The 26,653-nt window shown below is 45.8% G+C and overlaps 1 protein-coding gene across 2 annotated transcripts; it reads right to left on the reverse strand.

Moving 5' to 3' along the window:
• Nucleotides 1-280: 280 nt before the first annotated feature.
• Nucleotides 281-25,301, reverse strand: PPP4R3B (protein phosphatase 4 regulatory subunit 3B). Of its 2 annotated transcripts, none has more exons than XM_042876668.1 (16): nucleotides 25,128-25,301; nucleotides 24,211-24,266; nucleotides 17,194-17,292; nucleotides 15,101-15,721; nucleotides 12,657-12,734; nucleotides 11,491-11,607; nucleotides 10,440-10,556; nucleotides 9,906-10,037; nucleotides 8,818-8,920; nucleotides 7,871-7,912; nucleotides 7,449-7,607; nucleotides 6,705-6,874; nucleotides 4,996-5,135; nucleotides 4,432-4,616; nucleotides 3,805-3,929; nucleotides 281-2,940 (listed from the first exon to the last, which is right to left on the reverse strand). In XM_042876668.1, the coding sequence occupies exons 1-16, from the start codon at nucleotides 25,267-25,269 to the stop codon at nucleotides 2,845-2,847; spliced, it is 2,382 nt and encodes a 793-aa protein (XP_042732602.1). In that variant the 5' UTR covers nucleotides 25,270-25,301; the 3' UTR covers nucleotides 281-2,844. The 2 variants fall into 2 exon arrangements, with proteins under 2 accessions (XP_042732602.1, XP_042732593.1); XM_042876659.1 differs by having other exon boundaries at nucleotides 3,805-4,007.
• Between the last annotated feature and the right edge of the window lie 1,352 nt (nucleotides 25,302-26,653).

The raw sequence follows: 26,653 nt of genomic DNA on the forward strand, positions 1-26,653 counted from the left end.
CAGCATGAAGTGAGGAGAGCTGGAGGTGACGCTGCTGTACACACCTTCCAGGCAGCTCACCCATACCTTAGATCCAAGTTTGTTATGAATAATTTAAAGAACAAAGCGAAAGTAAGAACCAGGAACATCACCAGAGCAATTTGGTTCCAAAGTCAAGTCTTTAAACAAATCATTTACTGGTTTGCCTTTGGCAGACTTAAAATGAAGCAGGGGAAGAGGGTGTCCTTAGCACACTGTTGACTGTAACTCTAACTTACGTTAAAAGAAACGGCCCAGCCACTTCAAGTTCGTGTAGCTTTTTATTAAAATAGCATTTATAACTGATACATGTTGGCAGATGTTCTTTACTTTTCCAAAAGGAGTGGTAGTGGAAGGGCCCCGGCAGGATCCGTGCAGGGGAAGCAGCTGTGGGCGACCCCTGGGGGCCGAGATGCGGGGTGACAGCCCCAGCCGTGAGCTGCTCCGTGTGCTGCCTGCTGCTTTCTATAGGAACCTGGAGAGGAATGCGAGCAGCACAGCTTAATGCCCTTTGTACAGTTTTTTAGTAGCTGTAAAAGTTGGTGATGTTTTTGCTGTTGGAGAAAGACTCGTGTTGGTCTGAAGCATTTTTTAAGCTCCTGACAGCACTTGAGGAGAGAGCTGACGTGGTGAGGAGCACTGAGCGAGCACTGAAACGCTTCAGTCAGAGCCTGAGGAGCTGCCTTGGGTAGCTGTTCAAAGAGCATCAGGACAGCCTGGGTCCACGGGCCAGGTAACAGTTTTTCAGCCTTAGGTTAGTAAAGGCACACGGTGCAACTGCTGCTTGAGTAGCACTGGAGGTGGTTTATCATCTTTACTGATGGAGAAAAGACTCGAGAAGAAAAAGAGACGGCGGTCAGCAGGAGAGCAAACACGCAGCAGCAGTACTGCAGGCAGCTCTGCTTGGAGCAGTGAGGGAAATTCAGATCCTCCACGTCCAGAGCTGAGGGCTCAGCACCGCCATCCCCAGGTCCACACGAGTGCCATCCAGCTGCACCTGGCTCAGAGGTGGGAAGAGCTCGTGTCCCCATGCAGCAGTCACTAACACAACAGCACAACAGCTATTCTTAACGAGTGTTGGAAGATGACCGCACTTAAAATCCTGAGTGAACTTACCGTGTACAACAAACCAAACAAAAGCAGTAATTATGGAATTACAGGGTCACATTTTAATTCCTGAATTGTACAGTTCAGCATTAATATCACCACGTGTATACAAATGGTGTAAAACAAGTACAGTGGTATTTTTAATACAAAATAAACTTCTGTTTTATGGAAAAACTATACTTCATATCTACACAGACAGCCCATCTTTTTCCAAACGATAGCTAAAATTAAAATTAACTACAAAATCTCCAAAACAGAGAAACTGCTTCAGTTCAGACTATTCCAGGAGAAATGGACCCATAACACATTACAAGAGTGATCTACGTGGTGGACTGCAGCTGGGTTCGTAGCTCATTCTTTTTTTTAAACATTTCTGACATCACGTGCTGGGAAGTTTCCTCTCCCTTCTTCGTGATCTCAGAACACATATGGGCAAACTAACATTAAAATATTTACAGTTCGCTTCCTGTTCTTGAAATAAAACCCTGGACCTGGCCTCTCTCAGCTCACCTAGCTTGGCTGCGCTTCATTTACCTACGTGGAATGTACTTTTGTCTTCTATCTTTAAAAAGCAGCTTTCGTCTCGCACCCAGATCGAGGTGCTGCCTGCTGATTCCGCCCCAAAGAACTTCTGCTCCTAGAATTCCACCTTGGTCCACACAGACTTTGCTGTTAAACGCCACTAAACCCTAAAAAAAACCCGTTAGTGTTTCTTAATACCACCTCAGCTACGCAATTTCAAGTTGCAAACAGGGAGATCTGCTCTGAGAAGCTGCAGCTCGTTTCAACCAAGCACAAAATGATTCCGATTCCGCGTCCTCCACAGCGTGAAGCCCACAGCTGTGCGCGTGCTGTGAGCACAGCAGTCCCTGCAGATGTTTGGGAAGCAGTCAGTCCTTGGCTTAGTTATTACTGGATATCTAATGGGGGGCTGGGGGGAACAAAAAGAAAAACAACAACCAACCAAGCAGAACCATCTATTCTGCATCCAGCTTCCGTTTTATCCTCTTGGAAAATAGAAATTGAAACTGAATTTCAATCGTTTAAAAAAACCAAAACCAAACCAACTCAGCATGCACTAAAAATGCAGTGTCCCTCCCTCCGACCGCGAGAAGTTTCATCTGTAATAAATGGTCCCAGAAATCTAGATTGTTCTTATGCAAATACAGTTAGTTTTCCCTTATGATTTTTTTTTTTAATTTTTTCAGTTTTTTTCTTAAAGAGGCATTGCTAAAAGAACACAATGTGACAGCACCATTACAAAATTAAGATTACCGGGTTCAAAATTTAAGCTTGATTTGTTTTTCCTAGTTCTGTTAAACACTGGGGAAACCCTGCAATAGTTTTTTTTTTTAGAAATCGTTCCCTTCCCCCCCACGCCCTCCCAACACCTGAGACTTTCCTTGCTGAGAAGCCATCATCCAGGTTCTGTGAATACCAACCCACTTCTTTTTTCTTTTTTTTTCTTTTTTTTTTTTCTTGACAGCCTGAATGGCAGACTCCTTACTTACTAGAAAGACATTCAGTTCCTTGGAAGCCTTGTGTTTACAGAACTAACCCTTTCTAGCTCACAGACCGAGTTTCTTTTGCTACTCCTTGCGTTATCTCATGTACTCGTGGGAGAAAGCTTTCTCAATCAGATTCTTTTTAGCTCTTAAAACAGTTGCAGCATTTGAAACCCCGTAATAAAAAGTTTTTATTCCAAAGGTTTGGTTTCCTTTATGAACCCAGACGAGATCTTTTCCTTGGAGACGTCTCTTCCTCTTCGTCGTCGTCTTCATCGTCAGGATAATCCACCAGGCCAACTAGACTTCCCTGCCAAGCCAAAGAAAAAGAACAAATCTCACACTGAAAAAGCACCCAGCGGAGTGACATTTTTAAGCATGCCTCCCCCAAAGCTCATCCAGGACACACGAGCCTGCAGAACACCAGGCTTTTCTTAGGATGGCGCTCAGATCTACCCGTGCTTTACAACTTTCTGTGAAGTTCAGTAATTCTCCTCTAAGGAGTTACAAACGCTGAGTGCTATTTGCAAGCTGGGGATTGCCTATCTCCTTGGTGATGCCTTTTCCATTCACAGACCCATTTGTCTTCAGAGTGTCTTTCAATCTCAAGGGCAAAAGAAAATACTGAAGCATCCCTGCTCCTCTGCATCCGGCCTCGGAATTATTTCAGGTCTCTGTAAGCTCAAACCGTTGCTGCAAAACCTAACGTGTACACGCACATCTTCCTGGTAAGGCTCAGCAGTGTGCAATAAACATTTTAGCACACTCATCTCCAACCTCTCCTGAGCTTTCAGGCTGACAATGAAAACTAAGCACAGACAAGACATACCAGGTGCATCAGCTAACTTCCGAATTTCATCTGCTTAAAAGCACTGGGGCTCTTGACAGTGCAGCCCACTGACGTAATACAGGGGGAAAAAGTAAGTCACCCACACAAAGCAGGAATGGACTTGGAAAAGCTGAGGGCTGGGAGCAGCGGAGTTAGGCAAAAGATGAGATGACAGCCCAGTGCATGAGCAGCAGGTTCCCATCCCCACTCACTACTTCCAACCTTCCCCAAAGCAGCAGGCAGCAGACAAATGCACACTGCAGTAAGGCACCACCCAGAGACCAGTGCCGACCTGCAGCTCCGCTGCCCTGCGTGAGGGCAGCTGCTTTCACACACATCTCCCACCTTTGTGGCTGTCACTGCTGTGGTCAGGGTGGCGTTCTTGGAAGAGGAGCCATTGGAGCTTGCTGGTGATGTCTGAGCTGCCACAGATTTGCTGTTTGCACCGTTTGCACCATTGGCTGCGCTGGCTGAGTGGGAAAAAGTGAACTTGAATCCCCCAGCTGAAGTCCTTTTGGGAAGATTCTCTTTATCTTCACTTTCCTTAGCTGAGGGACAGAATTTTCACGCGTAAGTATCAGCCGTACCCCACGCAGCACAGTCCACATCACTGCATCATGGGGCAGAAGCAGCCTCTTTCTAAAATTCTGGTTTAAATGAGCAGCTTGCTCGCTGACCTCACACAAACAAAGTGTGCCAGCACTACAAGTGAGAACGGCACCGCTTTGGCACAGGGGTGCTCACCCAGCACACACACAGAGACATTTGGTTTTGGATGCCAGTTAAAGCAGGTGCACGTGTGGAGCAATCGTGCTTGTTTTAATCCTCACCTGCCTCGCAAAGACACACCGGCAGTTCATCCCTCACTGTGGAACACCTTTCCTCCTGCTTGTGACTCAAACCCCAGGTGTGAGCACACAACACTCTGCGTGTCTTGCACAGAGTAAATATGGTGGCAATGAGATGAAATACCTTTTTTAGTTTCCATAAACTTTTCGTAGCTGTCTGGAAAATCATCCTCTGGTTTAGACTTCTCAACTGGAGGTACAACAGCTTCACCTTCCTCCTCTTCATCTTCATTGAACCACATTTCTTCATCCTCCTCTAAGGCTCTTGCATCTCTGCGAAATCTATTGCTACGCAATATAGATGGAACACTGTAAGAGACACACAACGTGTGGTTCAAGTGTCAGGATCCCACAGGACAAGAAATGGCTCCTGATGCCTTAAGGTAAACTGTTCTGCCACCAACAGTTTTGACCAACACCACAAGTGGCAAGAAGGCAGACTGAGGCCCAACTTGGAATGAAACCTTCTGGCTAACATTTAGCATGCTGACAAACTGAACTGTACAACAACAGACCAATGATGAAAGCCAGACGTAGGTTTACTCTTAATGCATATAAAAATACAAAGAAGCTCACACCTCAGCCACAGCTTCCTGCTTTTTCTGACATTTATGAAAGAATTAAAAACAACAGCAGTAAGCTGATACTACATGACACTAACAGTAGCATTGCAAACTACAGTTATTACCTGTTCAGTTTCTGGTTTTGCCGGTCTTTCTCTTGCTCATATTTTGTCTTCAACCCCTTGAATGTCTGAACGTATTCGATAGATTCAAGTGCATTATAAAAGTTTTCAACTATATGTGCAATAAGCGACTTAATATCTTCCTGCATAAGAACAAAGCAATATTTAAGTCTGCAGAAGTTCAGAAAGCTTTACAATTAATTTTAGAAGTAACTGATGAGTTGTCCTAAGTGAATTACAAATTATGTGGCCAGCAGGGTCGGGGGAGGGTGGAGTGTCCACCTCTGCTCTGCCCTTGTAAACTTCATCTGCAGCACAGGAGGGATGTGGAGCTGCTGGAGAGGGTCCAGAGGAAGGCCACAAAGATGCTCAGAGAATGGAGCACCTCTCCTATGAAAAAAGGCTGAGGGTGCTGGGGAGACCTCAGAACAGCCTTCCGGTACCTAAAAGGGGCCTACAGGAAAGCTGGAGAGGGACTTTTTGCAATTGCATGTAGCGGTAGGACAAGAGGGAATGGCTTTAAACTAAAGGAGTGGAGATTTACGTTAGGAGTTACAAAGGAATTCTTCACTCCAAGAGCAGTGAGGCACTGCCACTGCTGCCTGGAGAGCTGGGGAGGCCCAAGGCCAGGTTGGATGGACCCTGGGCAGCCTGCGCTGGTGGGAGGCAGGAGGGTGGGTAACTGTGGGTGGGGGGAGAGGGGGAGAAGAGACACTTTAAGGTTCCTTCCAACCCAAGCCATTCTGTGACCACGATTCATGTAAAAAGCATAAAAATCAATTGCTGTTTTTCACAGTATTTCTCAGGTTAATAGACAACGCTCTGTATTTTACCAACCCTATTTGTTATATTTTGATTAAACCATGATACTCACTACCCCAGACTAGGCTTAACTGAGGAAAAAAAAGTTTCATTAGGCCCTGCTCTCCCCCTAAGTTTTACTTCTCTTTATAGTTCTAAATAGCTGCATCTGCACATGTGGAACATGGCACCTTTTGTTCAGCCGCCCAACCATAAGCCTAATTGTGTTGGGTAAGCCTTAACACTCAGACCAAAGGGCAAAAGACTGAAAAAAGGGCAAAATCTGAAAATACAACACACTTCCCCTTTTTCTGGGAATGACAGCAACTACAACACCCTACATCTAAAAAGTGCCTTCATTCTCACAGGCCACAAAGACTTCTGAGAAGACTCCCACGCCGCCGTGCTCGCAGCACACAGCTCAGCACCTGCTCTAAACCCTTGTCTCCTACCCCACAGTACAACAAGAGGCTGCTCCTGCTCGTACTGCCTGTCCTGTCCGTGTGCTGCTGTGGAAGAGCCATTGTTTCAGAGCTGACACCATCTCAGAAAGGACAATGATCTTTCCAATTTACACTCAAATCGGTCTCGTTTTCCTCACTTCCAAGTCTGCTCTCAAACAACTCAGCCACTGACAAGAATTCTGTCTCCAGGATGCCATCTTCTACACAGACACGGGTATAAATAAGGCTTCTACATTTATCTGCACAGAATGATCGAGTAAAACAAGCACGCAGCAGCGTACTGGCTCCTTTCTATTTTTAATCTCTCTCTGGGATTTTAATTTGTGACTTTAATTACTATTAAATATTTAATTCCTGTGAAGTATGTGCATTTTGTTCTGCCTGGGGTGACTGGTGTGCATATATATACACACACACAAGAGCTGCAGAAGCTGCTTAACCACGTACCACTCTGATGAATTCAAACAGTTCGATCACAGCAGAGTTGAGCAGATTGTATCTGGTTCCATTATCCAGCAGAGCATTTATAACCGGCTCAAAGAGATTCCCCTTGGTGATGTAACGGTTGTAAAATTCATCTTTCAGGCCAATTATCCTCCTCATGAAGCGAAGAGCACCTATATGAGGAAAGAAATGAAAGAGTAACCCCACATCCAGCCTCCAATCCGCCCCTCTTGGCAAGAACTGAAAAGACAAATTCAAAACAAACATCTGCAGACGGTTAACTTGCTTTCCTCCTCCATTCTCTGACTTTCCTCTATCTGAATGCCATCAGGTTCTTTTTGAAGTAGTGCAATAACAAATCTCAGTGAATGCAGAATTAAATTAGTTCATTCCCATGCTTCTGTGTGCACCTTCCAGAACCACGTATCATCCAGTCCGTTTGCTCCCCAGGTGCAGCACCAGATTTAGGAAGTTACTTAGAAAAGACAGGACTTTCACTTAACACACAAGATCACAACAGATCCCTGCTACCACATCACCAGCTGCAGTCATTCTCCCTCCACCACTCCAGTTAACTCCACTAACAGATATCTGCCACTTCTATTTTTCAGACTCGCTAAACAGCAAGCCTGTAAAAACAGAGATTTACCCCAGTTCTGTACTTAGGCTTATCCTTTTATTTCCAACCTATCCCACGCAGTACAAAAAACATCCTGAGGAAGGAAACTGTGGCAGCTCCATACTCACACAAGGCCAGAAAAGTGTGTTTTGAGTTCATCAAAACCAGCACCCTTCTTAGCAAATCCTTGTTCATAATGTAGTTCTTGATGTGATACGTGTGGTGCTCCACACAGAAAGTGAGCAGCTCCAGGATTAAGGCGAGCAGCTGTGCTGTCTGGTAATTATCTGCAAGGAAAACGTAGACATGAACAGACACTGAGGAGGAGGATCTTTCAGAAGCAAGAGAGACTGGAAAGGGGAGAATTAAAAACACAGCTCCTCAGAAAGAGATAAAATGTTCTTCCAGCTTCTTGCTAGCTCAAATGAAACCCAGCACCCACAGCTCCTTTAACAGTAAGTACTGAAGCAACAAGATGAACTTTCTTCTTTAAATGAAGATGTGCATGATACAGAACAAGGTTCAAAACTCAAGGTCAGTTAAAACTTACCAGGACAAATTGTATTACTCTTAGTGGACCCAACTACCGCATCTGATAAATAGAAAACAAAGCAAATGTAAGAAAAAGTCTTCAAAGCACTGCAAACACACAAAAGATAGGGATAAGTAGTTCTAGCAGCTGTTTGAGCTTTTAATTTAACCAAAACTCTGAGCTGCAGGGAAGCAATCACGGGCAGAATGCATGCCAGCTGACATCTCAGTGCATTTATGTTACAAAATTTCAAATGCAAGTAGGTGGAAGTATGAAATCTAACACTGAGGAATATTATTCCTACACAGCTAATTCTGTTTTCTTCAAATATCTCCAAAGGAATGCTCCTGATATTCTATTTCTGTTCCCAGTTAACACACATTTGGTTTTTTTCCACTCAACCACGAGAAAATGGGTACCACCAAATCAAACACATTTGCAAGAAAAAGTGCTTTAAAAAAAGCCTGACTCAGAGGCTGCCATGACATTAAGTGTCTGTGTAAAGCATTTAACTGATGTGAGTGCTAATTACGTAATTAAGTGCCAATTCGTTCACCACCACCAAGTCAGAGAAAAGAAGAAGGAGCTCCACAGAGCTTTCCTTCAGCGTTTCTCCACTGTTGCCTAATCCAGGCTTCAGTCAATCGCCTGAGCTGACAGGAACTTCCCACACCATCACAGCATCTCTGCACCTGCTCTTCCAAAAGCCTCCCGTGAGCTACAGGTGCAGCTTCATGGCAAACATCCTCTTTTACTGCCTGGCTAACACTGGCACACTGAGCAGGTGTCTGAGAGCACAGACCCGCACGTCGCCACGCAGCGCTGCAACGCGGGCTGTGAATGCTCTGTGCTCACAGAGGCCCAACAGTTTCCAGGACACACATTCTCACCTTGCATCACAGGCTTATTGCTGGTATTTCCTAAAGCTCAAAAAACCAAGATTTTAAAACCAGAAGTAACATTACCTTTTTCACATTTATCCTCTGATGTGTTCGCCAGAAGTGGAGCGGTAAGAACGTGCATACAATGGTTGTAGAAGAAGTTGAGGAATTCACTTTTTTCTGTTTTCTAAAACAAACAAAACTTCATTAAACATTGGCAACTGCACGTGTACTCTTAACTAAAAAGTAGCAGCAATGGAGATACCCTGCAGAAAACTGCACCCAACCCCCTCTGGTCTGCCTGCATCTTCTTGTTTGCACCTGCAATGTTAATCTCTCTCAAGGTGTATTTCTATAAGTGATCTGAGACACCAAATCAACTTAAATACCGACAGAAAAAAACACGGTGGATGCAAACACACTGAAAAGACTGACTGTGCGCTCACTGCTTCACAGAGCTTGCTTAAACCACTCCTGAGGGCATTAATTTTACCTATAATCACCTGCAACACATCACAACAAGCACCACCGTGTCTATTTCCTTACATCCTATACAGCGCATGCCCGCCAACACAGCGTGCCTTCTTAAGGACGACACACATTAAATATGCTTTGCATTTAGGAGGAGGTTTTTCACTCAGAGGGTGGTGAGGCACTGGAACAGGCTGCCCAAGGAGGCTGTGGATGCCCCATCCCTGCAGGCATTCAAGGCCAGGCTGGATGTGGCTCTGGGCAGCCTGGGCTGCTGGTTGGTGACCTGCACACAGCAGGGGTTGGAACTGGATGAACACTGTGGTTCTTTGCAACCCAGGCCATTCTATGAAATACCCTGGCATGCTGCTAGCTGCAGCTGCATTGTGCCACTGGTATTAAAACAGCAACTCGGTATAACTGGACTCTCTCATCCATGTATCCATAGCTGAGCTACCAGAAGCTATGATCAAACTAGTGCTATTTCACTGCAGCCTTCAGCAGTCTGTGTTACCAAACCCTTGGGCAGCGCCATATCCACATGTTACCAAAGGAAGCTTCAGTTTCTCTTACAGCTTGTTAAAATTGACGCTGTAACAAATATTCTTTTTTTAATCCTCTGATGAGAACAACAAGACGAAAACCAGTTTCTTATTTCTGCTGAGCTGGTGAAGTGTCTTCACCCCTCTGCATTCCCTTACATTAGCTGTGGCCAGCATGTTCTCTGGGTCTATCAAAGTGCGCAGGAGCCCCATCAGCTGAACAGCCCCGCCGAGCTCAGGATCAGTGTCACAGATCATCTGCTCAATGACCACATTGATGAGGAGGATGTCCTGAAAAAACAAAAGCTAACAATGAGGCACGGTTTCAGGAGCCCAATGACTTCCACAGCTCACACATCAGGGTGCTCCTTTTTCCCCTCCGATAATGAAGCAAACTGTGAAAATGCACAGAGCTGCACTTAAACGCTGGAGTTTTTGTCATGCAAAACCCACCTCAACTAAAAATCACTGCTAGAAAGAGTTATGAACTTACTGCTGTGAACATGCAGGAATCCACCATACTCAGAAATGTTTGCATCTGACATCTGTTTTTCCCTGTGTTTCTGCCACCTACATTTCTGCACTAAATGCATCTCAAGTGCCAGGGAGGCTTTCGGTCTGTGGGTTTTTTTGTTCTGTTCCCAAACGAATACATTTAATGAACTCAACAGACTTTACAACATGTTTACTTACATCATCACTCTGCTGGGCCTCTTGCATTACAAATTCTCGGACCATGGATGGACTAAATTCTACCAGATAAGAAAATATATCTGTAGCAGCAGATCTAACTTGCAAATCGTCCATTCCCTGGGAAAATGAGATCAATTTAGCAGGGAGTTACAAGCTTTGAGAACATGTTATCATTAAGATTTACACAGCAGCAGAACAGTGACAGGAGAAAGAAGGGATTTTTTTCCCCATCATCTCCATCCTTTAGAAGATCACAGGGATGTCTGTTGATTTGACACCTCTAATTTAGGCAATAAATGTTTTATGGTGTTATTACCTATGGCACTGAAGGCTAGTATGCAGAGTTCTGTAGAAAAGAACCAACTGCATGTTTTAGTATAAATTCATTTGTACCTCACTCAGACAACAAGAAAAGGTGCAGTTTCTAAGCTTAGAAGATTAACAGGATGGGAAACACTTGAAGCAGTCTACACATGGACAAGAAGCACAAGATCAGAATTCGTCCCATCACTTAACATTCATATTGCTTTTACATTTGTACACAGTTATCAAAGAACGTTGACATCACAGGTTGTTTCCCCAATATTAAAACAAACAGTACAACAGCTTCCAGCAACAGCAATGACACACAACTTGTAACATCAAGCAGCAACAGATGCTTCAACCAAAGGAGTGAAAGAGCATGTTTTCACATTGCTGATTAAGATGGATTAATCTGCTTTATACCACTGAAAAGGCAGGATTAGGATAGGATAGGAACAGATAAGAGGTCAAGATTATCTAAAAATACTTCTTTGGTCCTATTCCAACTACAACAACAACAACACTGAGCTGAACCATGAAAGAATCCTTTCTGAATTTGACACTTGTTGTCAAGAGCACTGCGCCATCACACCAAGCCACAACAGTCACTGCAAGCAAGTGGGGCCACTGCTACTTTCAGAAGAACAAAGCCATCCAGTGAAACTTACAGAAAGGCATCGGGCAGATCTGCTGAAAGGTCACACATTTTCCCCCCTTTTAATACAAACAGTTCTGAATTTTCACTTACCATCACAATTTCAAGAGCTGGAAGGATTCCCAACTTTGCCAAAGTTTTGAAAAACGCATCTCTGTTCTGAGGTTGTAATGTCTGAGAAAATGCACAGAACTCCTTGAAAAAGTTAACCTGTAACACAGGGGAAAAACGAGCATTTGATTCAGGAAACTCAAAGTATGAAATGGTTGTGATTTGTATCAGTTTGTGTACTGGCTGGGCTATGCCTGCCTGCGAAAGGGACTGCTCTGCTCCTCTCCTCCAATGTTCAACATCAGTGAGGCAACATTAAGGATGAAAGGAAAGCCAAAGCAGTTAACAACAAGATCTGTTAAGAGGCTGAATTTACCTCAAAGAAGGACAGTCATCTTGCAGCTATTTTATCACATTTAGCATGGGAAGGATTTCTACTTCTGCAGTTTGCCTTCTGTTAAAAGAACAAACACGTTCTCCCTTGCTGAAAACAGCCACTCTAGATTTTAGTAAGGCAATTTAAGCTGATAAAGAGTCAGAGAGAAACAGGCTGCCCTAGGAGGCTGTGGATGCCCCATCCCTGCAGGCATTCAAGGCCAGGCTGGATGTGGCTCTGGGCAGCCTGGGCTGCTGGTTGGTGACCTGCACACAGCAGGGGGTTGGAACTGGATGAGCACTGTGCTCCTCTGCAAGCCAGGCCGTTCTGTGATTCTATGTTTGTAATATACATACTAAGAGACCATCGTTAACCCTCAGCCCCAGGGCTGAAACAAAGAGACTGAGCAAAATACAGTGAGAAAAAGCAGTAACTGTATGGTAAGCCTAAGGGAGACAGCATGCTGAAGGGCACTCAGGATCATTCACATGCCAAGATGGAAGGGACACACAGGGATCTCTGAGTCCCATCCTGGATCCAGACAGCACCACATGCAGCTTGTCACTGACCAGTGAAGGAGGTGCATTTTCAAGCTTAAGACTTAGCTTAGCACCGGCACTTTCTCAGTTACTGAGAACAAATAAATCAGATTCTTACCTCACACGCAATATTCTTCTAGTGAGTACAAAATCAAAGACGATGCTACATTAGAAATGGTTCCTCTAGGGTTACAGAAACACCTGACTGGAGGCAGAACTAGAACAGCTCCAGTGTTCCTGCTTTGTGCCTGAAGATTAAAGCACTCCAACAAGTCCCCAGCACAAAGACTTACCAATTCACATCGTTTGTCATCATCTGTAGCTTCATCTGTTAGTTGTGCAAAAACTTCGGACAGAAATTTTTCATCTTCCTGCATAACACAAAAGGACAACAACTTACACAGGACAGCTTACACAGCCAACTGGCCTTTACAGGCTGACACTACAGAGTCAAACTTAACTACTTGCTCACTTCTTAGAAAGGAAAAAGAAACACGCAGTTGTAGATCTGCTCAATAAATACATACATTTTATCATTAAAAAGGGAAAAGCAAGAATGCAAGTTCACAAACATCACTTCCAGTGCACTCTTTCAGTCCTCACGCTGTGCAGCAGCGCCGCACATGAAGCTGAGGACGGGTGAAGTGATCAGACCTGGCTCCCAGCAGCAGGACTCAGCAGACCTCCCCTCTCCCTGCTCTCCTCCAGCACTCTGCTCCACACCTCACAGCACCACAGGCTCACTGTGTGATGTCCTGCTGCCAGCAGGCAGCACAGTGTCACAAGTTTCACTTCTGTATAGGCCACTTTATACTCCAGGCTCCCTCTCTGTGCTGCATGGGTCCTTCCTGTTGGGCTACAACTGCACAGCCCTGCAGCAAAGCTCTTCTCAGCAAGCCAAGCTCCCCTACTTGTACCAAGTTCAGTTTTCGCCCATCTGGAAAACTTTTCTTCCCCACAGTCCTTTACATGGAACAGTGCTGGTGTTCTTTCAAAACAAACTGCCTGTTACTCTCCAAACACAATACAGATCTTCAAGCCAACGCTAACGTTACGCTTTACTACGAGTGATACCTGAATCAGCATCAGATGGAAGATGACCCGCACAGACTTACTGGTTTATTTTAAGCACTGCTGGCCTTAACAGCTAAATTAAGCCTGTTAAAAAAATCGTATCACAACAAGCAGATTGTGTAAAGCTGCTGCAGCTGCAGTCCTCACGTCCTGAAGCGCAGCACAGCTCCAGGCTCACTTTCTATTCTCGCTCTGCTTCCCACCCATCAGAGCCCTGCTGCTGCACAACCTGTTACTCCTATCGGCCGCGTTCCCCACTGGTGTGCCTAAGGCAGCAAGATTTCTAATTTCTACACCAAACCCAGAGGAGCTCCAGGATTCTTATGCCACACAAAGAAGCTGATTTACACCAGGAAAGTGGGAAAAGTCCTGAACCTCCTCTTAGCAGCACCGCGCAGCTCCCCAGAGCTACGACAGCCAGAAACTTCTGCCTGTGCTTTCTGCAACACCCTCGAGGCAGACTAACTGATGTAGGTAGCAATGCCACTTGTAGATCAACGTGCATGCCTCAATTACAGTGCTAACACCAGATAAACTGTGTGCCATCCATTCATCCCAACCACAGCCCAGAGGGCAGTGACAGAGAGCACAGAACTGCCACAGTCCAGAGCTTCACTGAAGTACCAGAGAGACGAGGCAGGAAGTGGGAGTTTTCTGCTAAGGTACAATTAAATGTTCAGTGCAGTAAAACTTCAATGGAATATGAAAACCTTTTCTTTTTTCAGTCTCTCTCTAAATGGAAGTAGGACTGCGGCCCTGGGAAAATGACACTGAGTGTATTTTTACATTAAAAAAAGTGACTAATGCAAAATAATAAAATGGGAAAGATTTCCTGAACCAAAGCATTCTTTTTGCAAGAGAGACCTACTTTGCTTCTTTCTGCTGTTCAACCCAACTGAAAAGCAGCCCCAAAGCTCATCCACGTAGCTGCCTTTTGCTGTTCCGTTGTGTTTGAGTAGTTCTAGGTTTTTGGGTTTTCTCTCTCCGCTCCTCTACTGCAGTCCTTAGAAACACCCCTCATGGCAATGTTATTCCTCCACTGCCTGCTTCCTTCCACAATTTTAATATTCTTTCCTTCAAATGAAAACTGACACGTCTGTGAAGTTCTGCTCCACCTAGATGTGCCATATTCCAAAGCAAATGCACCACAAACAGAACCAAACCACTCCGGTAGCCCTCAGTCTGCACAACAAAGCATGAACTGAAAACACCCAAATCATCACCACATGCATGCAGAGCACTTCACATCTAAGGCTCTTTCCACAGTCCACTTTGTCTGCGACCATCAGCTGCTTTTAAGTCTATTTCTGACTGTGAAGTCTTCAGAATATTTTTCAGGACCTTGGAATTGCAATATTTTATGTGTTATTACTGTGGGATATCAGCAGGAAGAGAAAACCACTGAATCAACTCCTTCATATCACAACATGAGCATCAGACATCAGTACAATGAATTATTTACAACATACCAAAAGCCTGTAAATTTGAAGTCTAATGTTTTTAAAAATCAAGAATAAAATTAAGGTATCAGAAATCAGGGGAAAACATGCAACTACTTCACACAGTGAAGAGCCATAATCAGTTTTTGCAACTAGATCAATTGCAAATTGCAACTAGATGCATCTACACACCAGGAATCCATAGCATATTAAAAATCACTTACCTGCAACATACTGACAATCTCAACTTTGTTGAAGAAAATAAAGGAAGTAAGGGTAGAAAGAAAATTCTCTTCAAAAACCGATGGTGTCGGCAAGATGATGTCCTGAATGTACTGTACCCTGTAAGTCTGATGGATTTTTTGCCTGAGTTCAGAGTCTGTGATAGGAATAACCTCCTTAAATTTTGCTGTTTTGGTCAAGAACTCCCTGTGCCGTTTTGGCTGAGCCAAAGAAGGGTCATACTCAAGGCATCCAACAACATCCATAATACACTCATCAGAAAACATCACCTCAAACAGAGTTGCTTTATTGAGGAACAAAATTCCTCTAATGATTTCATACAAATGATGCAAGCCTTCTGTGTTCTCTAAATTCTCGCAGACTTGGAAAAGCTGCAATAGTTTTTTAATATAGCCTTCGTTCTCCAGGGCCAGAGCTAGCTTTTCTCTACGGATGGGTGAGGAGAGAACAGAGGTAACAAGGTCAGCAATCTCTTCAAGTTTGTTGAGTTCACAAGAAGGAAGGTCGATCAAAGGACTGGTTTCGGGCATTTCTTCTATGTGCTCCTCCTCAGACTCGATAAGGTCCTGTGTGACTTCCACTGAAGGATCCTTACCCTGAACCTAAAAGCAGTGCACACAGTTAACTGTCACATCCCAATGCGTACGTAAGAGTAATCAAGCAGAGAACGTACATAAATCCTTGCATGCCTTCAGCTGCCTGGGATGTTTCTGGCCATGAGCAAAAATAGTCAGCTCTGCTGCCTGTGAATTCTACAGAAGATGCTGCCATTACCTCCAGTAGGCATTTGTCAAAAATCAAACAAACAAACCCACCAACACCTAACCACATCTGTGCAACAAAGAAATCTGAAGCACCCTGAAGATAAAACAGAGAAAGTAGAGAAGGGCATAACAAAGCCTTCTTTCAGTATCTCAAACAGAAGGGAAGACTAGGGTATAAAGTCATGGCAGGAGCCCACAGCTATGCTAACGTGATGTGAACCGTAACAAAAAGACCAAGAACAAAGGCATACAGGTATAATGGATGCCCAAAGTGCATAGGGAAAGAGGGATGCAGCTGACCCCCACTCCATACTCTTGCTCTGTTGAGCATGCTTCCCTCTTTCCCCCAGCCTACTCATACACCCTGCACTTTTTCTTTCCTGTACTCATCCTAAGATTCATACACTCCTATCAGACCTCTCCCACAAAGAATCACCTCCCAGAGGGGAGTCTCCAAGTGCTAAGAGCTCTGAAATCCAATGAAAGAACTAAGGCTAATGGCTGGCACCATCTGACCACAGGAAGACCTTCCTTTCACACTGATTATCAGATCAGCCCACACAGGACTAACTGAAAACCTGGACTATGTATGAGACATATCTGCAGCCACTAGCATCAGTTCCTTTCAGTATTTCACAACTGACTGAGAAGATTCAAACTCAGTATGCTTTGGAGTATGAGAAAGCATCTTAATCAGCTATTTTGGTTCTCAGTTTCTTTAGTTACAGCTTTATGTTTTCCAGAACCTGAGACAATTAGGATCAACTCTGACACAAAAGTCTGGGCCTCTTCTGTGAAGTACACGTAGGTGTAGTAACTCCCCTCATCTGTTATTAGCACAATTGAAAGTGTGAGACCTGAACTCTGTTCCCTACTAACACAGGGCAGGCTGAAATACCCCCAAGACATGGTGAGTAAGACTCAGGCCTTGATGGAAACATGGCTGACATCCTGAGCTCAGACAGCAGTGCCTCTCACTGAGGGGGAGCTGGGCCCACACGTACTGCAGCTGATTACAACCAGCAGCTCCCCACTGGACGGTTCAAATCCAGCACTCGAGGTTTTCTAGTTTTTAACCTAAAAGAAAGTCAAAACCTGGGTTTCTCTCACTGATTTTAAGAGCAGGAAGGCCAAAAACACAAATTTTGTTCTAAGGAGTGGCACCTTAAGATTTGACACAGAAAAGCCACAGAAAGCAATGACAAAGACATGCTTGTTTTACAAATAGGTTTTAAAAGTACAACACAAACACATGAGAAGACAGAAGACACCAAAACATCTGCAAGAAACAATAGGAAATTTTCATGTACCTGGCAGATTTTTTCCCAGATTTCATCACAGCCAGCTTTTTCTTGAAAACTCAGTGCTAAGTCATAGTTCTCTGCTTCTGACCAAACAATCAAGGTGTCCTGTGTAAGACAAGAAAAACCAACAACAAATACATTCGTTGCCAAGACAGTTCAGATCTTCACCAGGGATTTAACTGTATTCTGCTGAATCACATCTAAGGAATAAGTAATAATTTATGTTACCTTTGTCAAAGCTTTAGTCACTGAAATCTTAACTTCTCTGTTCTGCTCTAAAGGACATCACTTTTTTTTTTTTAAATGAATGTTCTCTTGTATATTCATCTTTCCATATTGAATGCATTCATAATGGCATTTCTCTGCAACATACAGTAGTTCTGATTGTGCACATGAATGCACACAAAAAGTAAAGTAAATCTGTAACGTAAATATGAAAAACCTGAAATTCTTCTCAAGCTGTGGATGAAAGTAAAAGATCATCATTTCCTTCTCAGGAGTTTAACACAGCTGTAACGACGTGAGAAATAAAGCCTTGAGTATCACAAACCTAAACACATGCAATAGGCTTTTCTAAACCACAAGACATGCAAGTTTTATGTAACCCAAGCAGTAAGTTACTATCAAGCCCACGAACACCTTGGCAACAGATATTTCCAACTGAGCCAGTTTTCTTTTCCTCTGTAATTAATTGAATAATAACTGAATAATTAATTTCCACCTCTGCTAATTGAATTTGTACGTTTGAACAATAGATTTCGCATTTGAATTTTGGCATAGACTACAGGAGATCTTTTTTGGTGAGGTTTTGTTAGGTGACGTGCTGCTCTAAGTCATGCACTCCTCTTAGCAGGCACCTAAAACATCTTCTGACTTATCTCACTATATGACACTACCAGTACAGTCTTTTGTTTTGAAACAAGCCCGACTTCCTCATTTAGGGTAGAATATTTCCAAAACAAGGCCATTCAAACACATACTGAGCAAACTTGCAGAGCAAAGCTGCATTAACGTGACTTAATTCAGAGTGGCTGAGAATTTCAGTGCATCAGGCTCAAAACATGCAAGTTACCGGGTCTGCAGCAGAGCTGCCAGGTCAGGAATGAAGCCTGTGCTCCGACACCCAAACATGCAGCTCTGCATCACACAATAAACCCCTCTGCACATTAAAGTGCTTCACGCCATCTGCTCTCTGCTGGCTTTGAGAGCTCCAGCAGAACAGTTCAATGCTGTTACGTCTGTTGACTTCCTGAACTGCTACCACAACTTGTTTTAAGCCCCAGTAAACCCTCGCTTCATGTCAATAAGGCAATTCACTTCCTACTTTTGCTGAGGACAATATTAAGCACACAACTTAGGGAGGCCCGTAAGTCTTGACCCTTCACCTTGTACTTTTGTCACAAACAAAATACCTGAGTGACGTTTTCAAGTTCAGCAATCAGACCCAAGCAAACAAGTGGGGGGCTTACAGACACCCAGTGTATTAGAGGAAAGCAACGGGCAACAAGGAGCAGAGGTCCCAGTGCCCTCTCCCTCACATCCCTATCCCAAAGGGCTCTCAACCCTGGCCCATCCCACGTCGAAGGGAAGAAGCCTTCTCCCAAAGGTCTCAGAAAGGTCTCAGAAAGGATGACTGCCTTCCCAGGTGATCCCCACTGCTCCCACCCCCCCGTGTCACAGTCAGCGTTCCTTCATCCTCCCTGACCCAAGCTGGGTTAGCTCAGATCTGCAAGCAGAGCCGGCAGCAACTGGGGGGCAGCTCAGGGAGCAGAGAGCTGACCTGCAGCTGCACGGCTCACAGGGGGCCTCTCCTCCCACACCACATGCCAAACAACTGCTGCAGCTCCACAGCCAGCAGCTCTCCAGGGGGCTTCTGCAGCGTCCTCGCAACAGCCAAATGCGCTGCTGCGCTTCCATCTTTGCTTCTCAGGCACACTATTGCTTCTCTTATGGCAACCTTGATGATGAAGGCCTACTACTAAATCAGCTTCTGTATTCCACAGGAAAACCACAAGCCACGCTAAACAACAGCAATTGTACAAGCTCAGTATTTCTCCCCGTATCTGTCTACTTTTCCTTAAAGAGAAAGGTCTTCCCTAGCAAAGCACTGAGCTCACTGCAGTGCTCACAAGAGCTCTTTGTTACCACAGTGCCCTCATAGGACACCTGCACTTTCCTGCTACGTTTTCCCCGCTTTGGGGTTGACCCACGTGTGCAAACAGCACAGCTTCCTAGGCTGGCACCACTCCGCTCACAGCTGTTGAGTCTCGTCTGTGGCTCCCGGACAGCTCAGTCCATGCTTACAGTGAGCGTGACATTGGAGAGAGCAGGGAACTGGCCTTCAAGGAACAGGAACAGCTGGAAACTGCAGAAACTGAAAATCCAGTCGGCTCCCGACTCGATTCCAACAGAGCTGCACAGAACCCAAAGAAGAACACAGCAGAAAGAGGTCTCCCAAGGGGTCACTCGGCCTTGCCAAAGGAGCTTATTTGCAGGAAGTGAAAACAATATGTAGGTTTTTGTACCAAATGCATTAGCAATGATTTTGATCAATAAATTTGATATAGGCTCCCTGAAAAGAGCTTGGAATCACTTTCATTCAAGTACACGTGTACTGTGGGATGCCTGTTACCACCTGAAGACATTTTACAACATAAAATCAGTCAATAGTGTAAAACAGAATGATTTAACTGATGCTGCAAATTAATAGCATCAACTTGTTTTTCCTGTAACATCCTCCTTTAAAAACACTTGTCTTTTACAGACCAATTCAATTAAAGAGAATTCTTAAGTACAATTTCTTGGGAATTGCAAAAATCAAAATGGGAGAAGTACACCTGAAAGCGTTCTGTGAAACCCTGGATGCCCTAATGCTCATAAATCAATGCTGCTGCACGTAAGCTGAATCCCAGAGGAAGCTTAATGAACACAGGGTGAAGTCCTGCTCACAGCCCAGGATCACACAAGTACCAGACACTCATCAGCGACTCCAACGGCTGCATGCACCCACAGACTGTGCTTAAACGTTTGGTGAGAATTCTGAGTTACTGAATGGTGCCTGCTGCACTCTGCAATGCCTGCACAAGTTCTGTAAGTTTCTCCAAAAATATTTCCAAAGGACTTTAAGACATAAACTGTCTTAAGTGCTTCCAACAAATAAGCACAGAGAAGAACCACAAGGAGCAAACAGGATCCTTCCTGCTCTCTTTAAACACTCCCACTCAGCTCACAGGCAAGATGCTGCCTGTTGTCGTCTTCAGTTTCATCAGAAAATAACTGTCCCACACTGAATTTACCTGTCATCCCTACGCTTCCTGCATGACCTAAGAGCACCCAGCATCACAGACTGACTGACACATCCCAGGCCCAGCTCCTTCATACCAACACCGCTCTGGCACGCTCAGATCAGCAGCAGCAATCTTCCTGAATTCACTCAAACAATACAACACAACACAAAGCAAGAAAAAGAGTAATTCAGATCAACAACCTGAGCTCTAAAAGAGCAGCTCACTCCCTCCTCACTGTCAGGGCAAGATCACAAAATGCCTGCTGCTCCCTCTCAGTGTCTCCAGGCCAGCCCCTCGCTCTCCTCCAATGCTTGCAGTGGGGGAAAGAGGGAGGTAGCTCAGCCAGCGGAAAGAGATGTTTGGTGGGATCAGCTCCTACAGCTGATGTGCCAAGCAGCTGCATGGATGCTCATGCTAACTGCTCAGCTGCCTTCAGTCCGTTGTGGTTTAACCCAGCAGCAGCTCAGCACCATGTGGCCGTTCGCTCCCTCCCTCCACTCCCAGTGGAATGGGGGAGAGAATTGAGAGGAAAAAAACCCTAAAAAACAGAACTCAGACGTTGAGATAAAACCTATTTACTAAGAGAAAAGAAAGAAATAGCAGTAATGATAATTATGTTTACAGAAGAACTGATAAACAACACGATTTGCTCACCACCCACAGCCCGATGCCCAGCCATGCTCACTGGCTGCAAAGCCCCCCAGCCAATCCCCCATCTTTATAGCTTTCTATGTAATGCCACACGGTGTGGACTATCCATCAGCAGTGCTGGTTGTGTCCCTCTCGGCTCCTTGTGCCATCCCAGCCCCTCGCTGGCAGGACAGTACAAGAAGCCGAAATGCCCTCAGCTGGCCCTGTGCAGCACTACTCACCAACAACTCAAATGTTGGCATGTTATCAATGCTATTTTTCTCCCAGAGACACAACACAGCATCACAGCAGACACCATGAAGAAAACCAACCCTGGCCCACTTGAAACAAGCACAGCGTTGCACCACTGCAAGCATACTGAATCCCAGCCTCAAGCAACTCTGCTGACTTTGCCTGAAGCAAATTGCTCTGATGTCACTCGAATGACAGCAACTGTGCTTCAAGAGCATTCCTCATCTCACATCTGAAAACAGGTAATGCTCCTTTCGGGGAGCTCTACCATCAGAAAGTGCTGCGCACAGTGAGAATTTCTGTAGCAGCTTCAAGGCTTAAAGCCACACAGCTGCAAACGACCGCCCTCAGAGCCGCTCGGCAGGAACAAAGCAGCACAGCCATCTGATCTCACTGCAGCACTCATCCACCCTTCTGCCAGCCCTGCTAGGGAACAGTAACCTCAAGCAGAGGGTGGAACAACAGATGGGTGCGGCAACAACTTCTGAAACTGCTCCTGCCAGAGCCTCCGGAGCACATCTGACCCTGCCCTTTGGCAACCACCCGTGCTCAGCACAGGCGTTTTGCTCTCAGAGCCCAAGCCCCAACAGCAAGGTGACCTAAAGCTCTTAGGGTGCCCCTTGCTGTTTGCAGACATGGAATCAGAGGCTCTTTCAGGCTGTGTGCTGAGCAGCCTCCTCCTATGTCATGTTTCTCGTGAGGAGAGGTCATGACTATTGCTTGCTAAGGCTGTGACAGAACAGAACCCTGCACAAAGCCAGGCACCACAAGCGGGATTCAAGAAGGCAGTTTTGTTTACAATTAACCAACAGTTCTAGTACTACTTAGCACAAATTGGGAATCGTATACTCATGCAGTGATTAAATATCAGGGTTTTTTTTTTCCCCACCCACAGAATGATGTTATGCAAATCACAGCTGAAGCAACAGCTACTCTGTAAGTGGATTCAAGTCATTCACAATGCGTAGGCAGGGCAGGCTTCCTCTCTGTCAAGGTGCACCATCTTGTGGCTTCCCCCAGACCCAAGGTGAAAGGCACCTCAATGAAATCTGCAGCTGAACTGTGACACCACCTGAAGTGCCTGGCCTGGACAGACAGGCACAAGTCCTCAGGCTGCCTGCACAGCAGACCTCAGCCAGGGTGCTAAAGAAAGACAATCCATGTTCTTATCTGGTCAGCCAAAATATTTTGCCTGATTCTTCCCACCGTTTTAAGAACATCTGCTGAGAAATGGACTTGTGAGAACTACAATCTGAGCTGAGACTGAAGCACAGGACAGCCAAAAGTTTGGCTCTTTGCAATAGGCACATAAAAATTGAAGACAAAACGCTAGTCAAATAAATGCAGCATGAGTTCAGAAATGAGACAAATCTTCAACCTGTCTCTGGAAAACTCCCATCGTAAGTACTTAAAAATAAAAACAAAAAAATGAAGACTTCCCCAAAAGAGTGAGAGGCAAAGTAAACACTCAGCCACAAGGGCAAAGAAGCATTAGAACTGACAGTAAGAGCCAACCCAAACAAACTTCAGCCTAAGATAAGGTTTTTAGAACTACAGCCTAGATAGACAACAACAAAAAGCCAACCACCTAATTAAGTCAAATGAGACTTCTCTCAGTTAAGTAAAGAAAGTTTTCAAACAAGCAGCTGTCTGAGAATTTCAGAGGACAGGCAGCAAAAGGAAGCACTTCCAGCTTTGCAGCAAGGCAGCCTGCACTGGTGTTTTTGTCAGGCGTTAGCTTCCTGCACCAAACAGGAAGCAGCTCAAGGCCTTTGACTCGCAGAACCCTGCACAACTCCCACCAAAATCTCCTGCCACCCACCCAAGAAAAGCCAGCAAGCATCACCTGACTGAATACACCAACATCTCACCAGAGAAAAATGGAAACCACAGAAAGAAGCTTTCTGAGAAATGAGCCTAAGTCTGCCTGAAGGCCCCTCTCCTCAAATCCTCAGAACGTAACCTGTCATCTGCCTTTTGAAAAAATCCAAAGCGAAACACTTCAACAGGCCCTTAATGATTTAGGAAGAAAATCAAATTGTTTTCTAGAGCTGAAATGCTTCTGGACAGCATAATGATGAAGAGCAGTATAAAACACTGAACAAAAGAAACAGAATCCACTGCAGAACAAAGAAATAGACAGAAAAAAAAGAAAACCAACACAGTACAAAACCATGAGAACAAGGGAGGCAGAGACATCAAGATGGAACACAGAAAAAGGAAAAAACGCAGTAAAAGCAAGAGATGTGGTAGACTGTTTCAGTGTGTTAAACAAAGATGATCTAATAACGCAGCTCCCAACTGTTCTGCTCCTTTGTGTTGCAGAAGCCTTACCCCCAGGAAAGGCAACTGTGCAGCTAAGTCCCCCAACTGCAGGCATCTCACTGAGGAGAGCAGGGGGTTTCAAAGCTTAAAGCACGAGGTCAACAGCAACAATAACAAAGCCCACAAACTCCTTCGTATTACTGTCAAAGAAAGAATGGTGGAAATAAACACAGCAGAAATCACAAGGCAGCTGAACTGTTGCCTTCCTCATATGTCAGTTATTTCACATGTGCAACCCCTATCTCCCACTAACAGGCTGCATGCGTTTCTAACTAATTTTCCTGTAACAAGGGCCAAATATTACGCACAGATCCTCTTCAAAGCCTTCATTCCAAAAGGCTTTTTAGGAGAACAATATTCACGTTTCTAGAACACAAAGCCAAACAGCACCTATAGGCTCCTAACTTAAGTGCTTCAGCTCTACGAAAAAGCACCACCACCAACTGCACATCACACGTCTCTCTTCCTGCAGGACAGTCAGTCTGAGCATCAGTGATCAGAGAAGATGAAGCCTGGTAATGATACTTACCTGCTGTTTTTGATATGCAGTGTTTGGATTTATCTTCGATTCTAGCAGTAGTGAACCTGAAAAAGTTATGAAAACATTGAGTTTAACAAAGCAAACATTTCCATGGATCTTACATTTTGAGCCTAACCCACATCTTCCAGGAAGTCCTACAGAACAATATTCTTTTGACATAATTCTAAGTAAGCCAGATAAAACAAGATTTAACTCTAAATTCTCCACACATTTTCCCCAGGGACCCAGTGTGACAATTCACCGCTTTAAGGGCCCTGTATCAAACACATACAAACTCACAGCGGGGAACACGCTGCACAGAATGAAAACATGTTTGCCCACACAAGCCACGTGGGGCCATTTGCTTTTATTTCCTTCAACTGCCCTTCACAAGTGAATCATCCAGATAAACCCAACGCTCCACACTGTGTATGTGAGCAGTGTATGTATCCTGGCAACAGCTCCAGCGCAATCCGTAGGCTCTGAGGTGCTTTATTCAGCACGCTGGCACCTGTTGGCTGCTGAGCGGCCGGAGCGTGCCCTCTGCCAGGCACACAGCCGTACAGCGACTCCAGAACGTAAGGCACCAACACACAACACGACCTGAGCCCTTCGGGATAGCATCAGTGAATTCCCAGGGCGGAAAAAGCCCTCCTAGAGCACCGAGTAGGGAAAGCAAAGGGCGCTCCAGAACCGAAAAGCAGCCTTTGCTGGAGCCGAACAAGATGTCGTCACGTGCAGCAGCTCCATCTGCCCTCGGCCGGGGGCAGGAAGGAGCAGCGGGCGGGCAGAGCAGCGCAAGGCACGCGGGGAGAGGCCCGGCGGCCTCCGGACCGCCGACAAGGAAAGGGAAGGGAAAAGGGGAGCCCGGAGGAGGCGGCCCGGAGGAGGCCCAGGCCTCCGCGCAGCCCCGGCCACGCTCTCACCGTCCGACTCGGCGCGCACCAGCAGCGACATCCCCTTGAGGCGCTCCACGTAGGTGGAGGAGACGTGCCCGGTGCCCCTGTCGTCCCATTGCCGATCCTCGTTCAGGGTGTAGACCTTCACCCGCCGGCGGGTGTCCGACATGGTGCGGCCCCGGCCTCGGGCCCGCGCTCCGGCCCCGGGCCCGCTCCGCCTCCGGGGGGCGATGGAGCCGAGAGCGGGCTTGGAAGCGGGGCGGCGGCCGCTCAGGGGCAGCGCGGGGCCTTTAACGCGCCGCTTTTCATGGCTCCCCGCCGGCGAGAGGGCGACGCCGCGCCCCGGCTCGGGCCTCCCTGGCGCCGCTCCGCCGCCTCGGCAGCTACCGCGGTGCCGCCGCCATCTTGTAACCCGACTCTCGCCGCCTTTCTCTTCCTCCCAGCCCGGCCACGGGCTCCCCTCGCAGGGGCTACGGCGGCCGGCAGTTACCTCGGCGCCGCAGCCGGGACGGCGGCAGCGGGGGGGGCGGGGCTGTGGCGGGGCCCGCCCGAATCCTCGCGCCTCTCGGGCCCCGAGCCGGGCGGTTGTGAGCCCGTCGAACCGAGCTTTTACGTCTTTGTAGCACACCTAGCGCCCACCGTAAGTTACACACAGCACGTCCCTAAAGCCCGGCCCCAGGGCCGGTACCCGCAGGAGGTCCATCACCGAGTCCTGAAAGCAAAGACTGACGTTTCGCTCACAAAAAACACCAGGATCGGTCTGCAGCATCTCCTTCTCCACCCACCCTGTCACAGCAGCACTGCCAGCCGACACTGCGATGTGCGTTTTGTTGCACTCCCACTGAAAACAAAATCGTTACCAGCTTTTGCAACAGAGATACGCCTCTGTGTGCTTATGCTGAACATCCTTTCTGTGCACATCTTCTAAGTATGGATGAGCAGGTTGGTAACTCTGCATAAAGGACTGCTGTAGTTTGACTAGCCATGTTAGGAAGAACACACAAGGCAGCTGGCTTCCCAGCTTCTATGTGGTGGATATTTCTATATGATATGGCCTGATGCCCTTAAAGTTTTACAGATCAGGATTATTTCTGCTCAAGTGAGAGCCCAATAGAAAGAAACACGCTAAAATAAGCTCAAAACTCAAAGATTACAGCATGCTGCTGCCTCAGGATCCCTGCCACTCCCTTCCTCCCTCTGCAAGACCTCTACATGCACTCACCCTTCAGCCAACGTGTAAAGTGAAGGATGGCCTCTCCTTCTAAACTGGGGGTTGGATAGAGTGTTAGCAACCATAACATAATCTTACCTAAACCACTAAAAATCAAATCCATCTTTGAAGTTTAAAAGTTTTCACCAGTTACACAGTACAGCCAAGTACTGTACTTCCACTGTATAGTTTTTGCCCACTTTCACTTTCCATAGCAATTCTTCTCAGTGGCCCCATTTGGGATGATGGATCATTAAAACAGCTGATTATCTACATCAGCACTGACAAAAAAAAAAAAGCATATATATCACTATTTCAAACATGAAGAAATAGACACCTGCTC

This window comes from Lagopus leucura, unplaced genomic scaffold (genome assembly GCF_019238085.1).
Source record: "Lagopus leucura isolate 7727_CA_CO unplaced genomic scaffold, USGS_WTPT01 Super-Scaffold_73, whole genome shotgun sequence".
NCBI lineage: Eukaryota > Metazoa > Chordata > Aves > Galliformes > Phasianidae > Lagopus > Lagopus leucura.